Raw genomic sequence first — 9,762 nt, 5'->3', positions numbered from 1 at the left:
AGAAAATAAAATAAAAGCTTGGTAGATTATAAAAATTAAAGCAGCACACAAAGAGATTTTCCACTGAACAATATATTTTACTCAAAAGACAATAATTGCAGCCATTGACGTTTCTCTCACACTCCATAAAACTCTCTTCAACACCCGCACGCAAACTCCTTTGACTCTGTCAGACAGAAAGGGAAGGCAAAGGAGAGCAAGAAAGAAAAACAGGAAGTACAGGGGCTTAAAATAAATAAATCGCCGCCATTTAGCTTACGAAAGCCAATTTTCCTTCCCGCACTAGATACAAGTTGGCCTAGCTCATTTGCTTGTAGGTATCTCAAGCCTTCTCTTCCCCCTTTCTTTTTTTTTTCTTTTTTTTTTTACCTTTTACAGCAATTTGTTTTCCCAATTTAGTCCTCGGTATTTTTAGGATTGTGGAAAAAGAGTTTCCCTTTTCCACACGGAATTAGGCATCTTCATTTGTCAATGTTTGAGGCCCCAGAATCTCAACTGCCCCACGCTAACTCGCATCTTCAATTATTATAACCCCTCAACCACCCCTATTATTTCACCACTACTACATTGATGCCATTCTAGCTTTATCTGCGCTTTGTATTTTATTATTTTTATTTCTTGAGGCCAAAAATATCTTCTTTTTAAATTGATTTTCCTTGTGGTGCATGGAACTGTTGGAGTGCTCCTGTGACATGGGATACAATCACTTCTCCTCCTACAAGCTTTGTCTAGTTCCTTAGTTTATTTATAGTCTCCAGCTTCTCTTAGCTTATAAAAACTATGGTAACTACTAATCTTAAATTAATTTGTATATATGAACTGGCCCTTGGACATCATTCTCGGACAACCCGTATCTTACAATGTTTTCTTAAGGAATAAAGATCTAGCTACAGCATCCTGGCATATTGTGCTGTCTCCAAAAATAAAAACATTTTACATGGGTTCTGCTGCAAAAAAAAAACAACTGCACTCGCAAGTTGGCTGTAATAAATTTAGTTGGATGGTTATTTTTTAATTATTTTTACAGAAAATAAACTCAAGTTGCTCATTTACAAGCGCATTTCTTCTCAAGATAACACAAGGAGAAAGACGGGATGCCTGGACAGTAGTGGGTTCGTAAGGGCACATTCGTCCTTTCCTTGAGATAAAGATTCTTGAGACGATTACTCCTATAATTTTCCATCTGATCCAAAGTAGTGAGACAAGAAGATTTAGAAAATCTGGAAATGGGGCATCACTTGAAGGTGGCTCTTTTGTCAGTTACCCTGAACCCGACGTGGGTGTCCGTCGTTTTGGAAGCAAGTAGGTCCCTCATCTTTATTCCCTCACCCACCTCACTCATGGTCACACAATATCCAAATGACGAAAACACCCTCTCCAATCCATCCCCAGTATCTTCTTTTCTTCATTAATAACATTTAACTTCTCTCATAAAGTTTCTTTTCTGACATTTGAAGAGGTATAAATCATGAAGCATCTCTTTTTTGCTCCAATCTCTTTCTCATGTAGGAGGTGAGTTGAATTTTTACAGCCTAAATATCAAATCCTGCCGAGAAAGTTTCTTTGGGCGAGTGTGTTTTTGTACAGTGCTTTTCAATATTGTTTTTCACTTGAAATTAAGTTAAAATAATATTTTAAAAAATATATTTATTTTTAATATCACAATATCAAAATCATAAAAAAAAACATTAATTAAATATTTTTTAAAAAAAATCTATGATCAGAATCATACTCACTCTTAAAAACACACTCGCAATCACTTTTAACTATCAATACTCAAATATCATCTTATCCCACGCCTCCATAAAAAAAATCCTAAATATAAAAAAAAAATAAAAAACAAAGTCAATTAACCTAAGACGCCAACAAAAAATAATGCAGGAAGTATTACGTAAATGGACCCTCCAAGGGAAGAATATCGAGCACCATTGTCAATTTCGAAGGCCCGTCACAAATAAGGCCTTTTTGTACGAAATAATCAAGTTAGTTACACACGCATCCCAATGCGTGTACCACATTATGTAATACTTAAATGCCCTTATTATTATCCTTTCAAGAAACCAAGAGTGAAAAATAACGTTCAAAGACCGTTTTGGGTTTGATAAATTCCTTCCGCTTGCTTTACTTTATTGTATAAATATATGTTACATTGGGATCTTTTCCAAGTGGTGCAAGCAAACTTTGGCATTTGGAGATGATCTAGCGTGCTCGTGTGGCCATGTTTCCCCCCTGCATTAAAATAAAAATTGATATGCTAATTAAGACAGATTTAATCTTGTTTTTATACTTAATTATTAACAATCTTGACCCAACAAGATAATATACCTTAAACTAGTTATGCCTCCAACCTTTACACATAAGAAAATGATGGCGGTTTTATTATCTTGTACTAATATAATCTGTAGAGTGAGAATACAAACTTCGTGCGATTTGGAGCACCCCAATTTTTTTCATTTCTCCATTTCCATGGCATCATTGTCTTTGCGTAGGCATAAGATTAATATATGGTCAGTTTCATTTTCATACCAATGGTGAAACAAAGAGCTTGTTTGAAATGGAAAAGGGGATGGTACTGCATATAATTTATTTATATAAAAAAAAAAAAATCACTGACACCTCATTCATTTTTAGGGGCACATGTCAAATCAAAACTTTAGGGTATGTAATCCCCTTCATATACATGGAGGAAACAAGCATTTTACATTGTATTCTATATAAAAAAAATTAATACAAAATTTTAAATTATTATGTAAAGTTTTAAGATATAATCTATATTATTATATAACATATCTTCTTAAATAAATTTTTTTAACTTGAAATTTAAATAGATCCATACTATTTTGTACTTAATTTTTATTATATAAATAAAGATAGTAAGATTTGAATTCATGATCGTTTTATTATCAAGGTTATAATAACATATTAAAGAATTAATTTAACCCATAAATTTAAATTATTAAATGAATTCTTGATATATAATTTTATAACATATTTGTTATAAAATTAATGGCATTAAAAAATGCTGAATGTAAAATTTTATGAAATGAGATTTTATAACTTATTATCGAACTACCTTTTGTGATAGTTACGGGATCAAATTTTAAGATACCTGTAAGACATTGTAATTAGATTTTTTTTCAAAATAATTAAATTACGTTTACTGAATTAATAAAAAAAAATTCTGCGTGATGGGATTCGGCGAGTGGCTAAATTGTGAATTCAGGAAAAAAAAACAGTGAATTATGCAAAAAAATAAATAAATAAATTACAAAGGCAATGCCTTTTCCTTTTTGTTTTTTCGTTTTTTCCAGCCAAAACTCAATTAAAGAAGGTGGCGGGTTTCAGAAACCAGCGGCTAAGAAAAATTGTTCCCTTAATAAGAGCACAAACAGGCAATAAAATAGACTAACAAGTAAGGCAAAAGAGGAAGTGACCTCCAGCTGTATGACATGAGGTGACTTCACCCTCACTAGGCTGACACCTTCAAGACACCTCTTCGCCTCCTAGGGCACATCTCCATCCACAAAAGTCATTTGAAGAAGTTCAATCATCTATATAACATTTTAAATAGTGTTATTTAATTATTTTTTTCCTGTGACACTTTAATGAAAAAAAAATATATTTTAATAAGCTATTTTGTATTTTACATCAAATGAAATGATGAAATAGAGGGGAAGTTTAAAGGGAAAAAAATAGTTAAAATTTTCTCTTTTTCCTCCAAAAACATATAAAAATAGCTTTTCATTTGATAGACGTTATTTTAGCATCCCATGTAAATATTACATAGACTCAAAATCAACCGCGTAGTCACTTAATGATTTTATATTTATTAATAATTTTTTAGTATTTTAAATCAAGAGTTTCATCATGTATTTTATAATTCTTTTTCAACCTATTTTTTTCTAGTAAAATGTTTTTTTACTTATTTTACATGCTATCATAATTAGACTTAATTAATGATAAACACTTATACAATGGTCGATAATATACTATAATTTGTGAACCCATCTCATAATAATTTATCAGAATCTTTTAGAAGTTCAAAAAATTTAGATGCATCTACATTTGATTCTCCGAGCGTGTTTGGCAGTGTGGTAGCGGTTGCTTTTCAAATAATTTTTCATGTCAAAATACATGCCAATGATGTTTTTTCATTTTTTAAAAATTATTTTTGACATCAGCACATCAAAACGATCCAAAAAGTACAAACCGCACTCAATTTTAGCAAAAAAAAAATCAAAATTTGATGAGACGCAGGTACAAACGCAATGCCAAACGGTGTCTTCATCTACATGTAAACCTTCACTTGAATTACTATAATTTATTTTCATTGGATACATCATCATACTCTTATAATAATTACTATTATTATCTACAACTTCATATATATTGCTGGAACTAGATGTTAAGCCAAAAATCATTTCCAACGTGATCTTATAGGGAACATATGGTTCTTTGTGTGGAAACCAACATAAATATCTCTCAACAAACTCCTTTTTTTGCTTTAGGACATGCATCATCATAATATCTTATTGATTTGTCTTTACTCTTCACGCATGAACATTTAATTCCATTTCCAGGAATATTCTTCAAATCAAAAGGTGCAAAACTAATAAAACACTCAACCCCTTTACAATAATTTTTCATATTCAACTTTTTGAGTAAATCTCGATACATCTAAGAATAATCATCTATTATTTAGAAAATCAACCATTCTTACAATAATCTTCTCTATACAAGTATTGAAATAAATCTCGATACATCCAATAATAATAATCCATTACTTACAAAATTTATATAGAATAATGATGATATCATTTTGTAATAATATAACAATCAATTCAAAATTCAACTTTATTAATTAAAAATAAATTCACAGTCTAATAACCAATTATTATTTTTGTATAAAAATACAGTGATGTGTCAAAATATTAACTAAATAAATCAAATTAATAACAATTAATTGATACCCAACTAATTATCTATTATTTGTTCGATTCAAACTTATTCAATTTAAATTAATATCATTTAATTGCTATCGATTCCACAAGAAATCAATTTCTCTAAAATTCATAACATAACAATAAAATTGATAAAATATGATTGTTGATCATTAAATAACTCATTATTTCTTTCAGTATAACACGCTTAAATTATAAAATCAATTTCATCAAATCATAAACAAATTCAAATTTCTCTACATTCAAACAAATCCTAACATACAAAACAAAGTTTGAGAATATTTTAAAAAAATAGTACCAGGACAATGATGCTGAACTACAAAGTATTGAGTGACCGAATTTATGATGATAAGACCTAAATTTATGCCAAAATAGGTGGGAGGAGCTGTTCTTTTGATTTGTAGTTAAAGAAAAAGAGAAAGAACAAGAAAGGGAGAATAGGGTTGATGTTGATTATAACACTTTTAAATTTACTGATAAAATTTTATACAAAATATTGCAATGAAAAATGTTATCGGTCTATCAATTGAAAATGACGACGTGTCTTATTAAAGATGGAATCATCGATGCACTATTTTTTTTCTTCTAATTATTTTATTATGATGGTGATTTCATTGGTAATTATTAACATATTTTTTTATGTTAGTAATTACATTGAAAATTATTCACATAAATATTTTATCATAATTATTATTGGACATTACCAATGAAAAAACATATTTCACCAGTAATTTTATTGCTATTCCACAATTTCTTAGCAGTGTAAAGCCCAAAAGCAAATGAGAGATAATAGAAAGAAAAAAAGACAGTGGTGTTTTCACCTTATAGTTTGTTATTCATACCCTACAATTTATTTTAACTGCTTAGATAGATAAAAATACCCTTAATTATATTTTTATTTATAAATATAACTAAAATTAAAAATTCTTCCTTTGTGTATTTAGGATAATCAAAATTTACCCCCTTTTTTTCATATACTATAATTTTTTCCTTTTAGATATTATCCACCAATAAAATATTTATTTCAAAAAATTTATTAGAGCTTAAAATTTTAAGAACTTGAATTTTATTTACTTCATGTTTTTTATTTGAATTAATTTTTAATTTCAATAATTGACTACAGAATAACATTTTGATTATGTTAAAAAAAAAACACTCCATAACTTTACTAAACAAGGGGTAATGTAGTATATCAATATAGCTTACAATAAACATGGAGTGGGAATAACAAAAAAAAAAACAGAAAGAAAATAACACCATTAAAAAAAAACTATACAAATCCTAGTTTATATAGCTCAATCAATTAAATGCATACTTATAAGGAAAAAATCTATGTCACCAAGCAAGCTAGTTAAAAAAATTTAATTACACTGTCATTTCTTTCACTCCCACAAATAAAATCATGTTCTCTATTTATCAAAGGAAAAGAAAAAACATGTTCTCCTATGAAAAATATTTATTTTTCCAGATAATTAGTGTATAAGAAGCCATTCGATCGTTAAGGAACCGGGGCACAGGCAGCATTCATGATCTGTCGATGCATGCAACGCCTGTAAGGTCACATCATCCTCTGCTCTCCTCTGCTCCGTTGCCAGTTTGCTTTGCTTCCATGTGATGTTAAAAACAAAAAAAGAAAAGGGATTTTGTGTAAGAGAGGAAGGGTGAAAGGGTAATCTCGAATAAAAAATTGAATATGGGATGTGGAAGAGGAGAAGAGGAAAAGGGTTGAAAAGAGCTTTAACAGCATCGGTTATCCCCATAGGTTGAACAGAGCCAAGCTTAGTTTTCAGACTCTTGTGGGTTTGGTTTAATTTATTAAGATTTCCAACCTTTTTTCTCAGAGAACCGAAAAAATTAAGTGCTTAAAAGTCTTCAACGTTTATTTCCTCACAACGAATAGCGTCAGAAGAAAAAAAAAGAGTTTGAGTCTTGTTTACGCCATAGGAGTCGTCCTTGTTCTTAAAGACAGGTCCCTCTTCTCTTCTTTCTCTCCAACACACCCATCACTATAAAATAAGCCATACTTTCCCTCTCCAATAGCCACACCTCTTTTACTCCCTCTCTCTCCCCCTTTTCTCCCCTCTACATTTCTTTCTTTTCTCTAATCTATCTTTAGCTCTCCTTTTCTTGTTCCTGTTCTTGTTGAGGCTCTTTGTCAAATATTCTCTTCATGCGAACTTTGATGGTGGGTTGTGACTATAAGAAGGGTGCATGAGTCTTGGGACTTTCGAGCTAGAATTGTGCAGCTCCAATAGCGGGTTGAGACGTTCTTGAGCCACAAGGCACATACATATATACATAAAGTTTTTGATCAATTTCACGTTTTTGTGAGGTGCTCTAATAAGACATGGAGAAGCTTAATTTTGTCAAGAATGGTGCTGTTAGATTGCCTCCTGGATTTAGGTTCCACCCTACAGACGAGGAGCTTGTAGTCCAGTACTTGAAGAGAAAGGTGTTTGCTTTCCCCTTGCCTGCTTCCATAATCCCTGAAGTCGATGTTTGCAAGTCTGATCCTTGGGATTTGCCAGGTTAGTTATCATGCATAGACAACTAGCAACGAAAGTTGAAGTGGTAAATTTATTGCAATTATAGCCTTGTAGTTAGGACTCTTTGTAAAATTATCAGCAGCAAAGGCATTTTTAGAGATAGGTTGTCAATTGAAACCAAAATGCATTGCCACGTGGCTATCAAACCACTTGAGTAACGAGGTAGCAAGAAAATTCAAGGAGATAATTGCTACTTTGCTCTGATACATGGGGTTTGTGGGTTCAGGTGATTTGGAGCAGGAGAGGTACTTTTTCAGCACCAGGGAAGCCAAGTATCCCAACGGGAATCGATCCAACAGAGCCACAGGCTCTGGCTACTGGAAGGCAACTGGAATAGACAAGCAAATTGTGACTTCCAAGGGCAATCAAGCTGTGGGGATGAAGAAAACTCTGGTTTTTTACAGAGGAAAACCCCCGCATGGCACTAGGACTGATTGGATCATGCATGAATACCGTCTTGCTAGCACCGAAACCGCAGCCTGCAATGCCCTGCTAAAAAAGAACTCAATTCAGGTAGAGTTTTTACTGGGTACATTTTCTTTTCTACCAAGCAAATTGTAAGAAATTCTTATAAAAGCTTTGAAGCTTGTTTCCACTGAGATTCATCTCTCTGTTCCTGCAATCTACAATTCCTTTTTTATTAAAAAAAAAAGGGAGAATAAATGATCTCATTTAATCACTCGCATGCATTGTTCCACCTAATTCATTCATACTCGAAGGTCAAATTGATAATCTCTGTCGAATTTTTTGCAGGGCTCCGTTGCGGTGCCAATGGAAAATTGGGTTCTGTGCCGCATATTCTTGAAGAAGAGGAGCACCAAAAATGAGGAAGAAAACATGCAATTTGGCAATGATAATAGACTGTCCAAGCTCAGGACCACAAAGCCTGTTTTCTATGATTTCATGACAAAGCACAGGACAACTGATTTGAATCTAGCTCCTTCATCATCCTCAGGGTCCAGTGGAATCACAGAGGTGTCTTGTAATGAATCAGATGATCACGAAGAAAGCAGTAGTTGCAATAGTTTTCCTTATTTTAGAAGAAAACCATAACTACAATGCCCTTCTTAATCAGCCATTAGTTCTTGTACCGTATTTAGGTGTTCTGGCTTCTCAACCATAATAGCCATCTTAAGCAAACTAATGCTTATGTCGTTAGGTTTCGTCTCTCTCATCTGTGAGTATGGTTAAAACAGGAAGGCAAATCACAAGAAAAAAAAGAGGAAAAGAAAACAAACCCGGCATTACTGTTGTCAGTAATGCAGAGAAGAAATGTGGATGTCGACAAGTTATCATGTAATCAACCTCAAAATTTCAAAGTAATTGATATTTCTCTCTTTTTGCAAATAGAAATGTTTCTTCAATCATGTTTAAGCAGCAATTATACGCTACTCCATTAAACCATGCAGGAGCTGATTCTCTCTCTCTTTTTTTAAAAAAAAAAAGGCAAATGATTTCCAATGGAATAATCAGAGTGGATTTTGTGAAAAATAAAATCCTTTCGCAAGAGCATCGGAATATAAGAATAAGAATAAGATTTTTGCAAGAATATAACCTCCACACGAGGTTACTATCTCCCTCATGGGAAAGGCAAAATCACTTGGCAGAACCTAATTCCTTGAAGCTATATCAAAATGGAAAGAATCTCTTAAGGACTCTTTGTACCTGTTTCAATGTCGGAAAAAAAAATTGTATTAGATGAAGTACCAAAAATCTAATAGCCCAAGAAGGATAGCTAGGTCATAATTATCGTATCTATTTTTCTTAGTCAATGTGGTTGATAGACCAAGATAACTTGTGGCTAATACTTGTAAATACACGTTAAGCTCATCCAATTGGCATGGCAGTGCACTAGGCCAAGCTATTGGGCTTGGCAGCACCTACCAAACCCATATAGGGTATAGGTCTGGTTGGCGTCAGACCTAGGTTACGCTTGGGCTTGATGTATTGTCAGACTCATACATTAGGTCTAACACCATCTATCAGACCTACACATAGGGTCTGGCAGCACCAATCCTCAATATAGGTCTAGCGCTAGCCAACCCCAAAAAGCAATTAGGTTTAACTAGTGTTAGTCCCAATAACCTTGGGTCTGGTAGTGGTCTAGCATTAGCCAACCCCAAAAAGCAATTAGGTTTAGCCAATGTTAGTCCTAGTAACCTTGGGGTCTTGCCACTCAACGCGATTGGGCTTGGCACACTCCAAGCACAACCATGGTTAAGTATGGCTTTGGCCAAACCCAACGCGCCTCCACT

General features: G+C 32.8%; 1 protein-coding gene across 1 annotated transcript; it reads left to right on the top strand.

The window, feature by feature from the left end:
- Positions 1 to 6,812: 6,812 nt before the first annotated feature.
- Positions 6,813 to 8,874, top strand: LOC118054459 (NAC domain-containing protein 83). Its single transcript, XM_035066056.2, has 3 exons — positions 6,813 to 7,489; positions 7,734 to 8,020; positions 8,261 to 8,874. The coding sequence occupies exons 1-3, from the start codon at positions 7,309 to 7,311 to the stop codon at positions 8,558 to 8,560; spliced, it is 768 nt and encodes a 255-aa protein (XP_034921947.1). The 5' UTR covers positions 6,813 to 7,308; the 3' UTR covers positions 8,561 to 8,874.
- Positions 8,875 to 9,762: the final 888 nt, after the last annotated feature.

This window comes from Populus alba, chromosome 3 (genome assembly GCF_005239225.2).
Source record: "Populus alba chromosome 3, ASM523922v2, whole genome shotgun sequence".
In the NCBI taxonomy this organism is placed as follows: Eukaryota; Viridiplantae; Streptophyta; class Magnoliopsida; order Malpighiales; family Salicaceae; genus Populus; species Populus alba.
The sequence above is the reverse complement of the archived record's forward strand: the minus strand, read 5'-3'. Positions and strand labels throughout refer to the sequence as shown.

Coding starts and splice junctions, on each gene's coding strand:
- LOC118054459 (XM_035066056.2), top strand. CDS start 7,309: ATGGAGAAGCTTAATTTTGTCAAGAATGGTGCTGTTAGATTGCCTCCT. Junction 7,490..7,733: donor TGATCCTTGGGATTTGCCAG/GTTAGTTATCAT, acceptor TTGTGGGTTCAG/GTGATTTGGAGCAGGAGAGG. Junction 8,021..8,260: donor TAAAAAAGAACTCAATTCAG/GTAGAGTTTTTA, acceptor AATTTTTTGCAG/GGCTCCGTTGCGGTGCCAAT.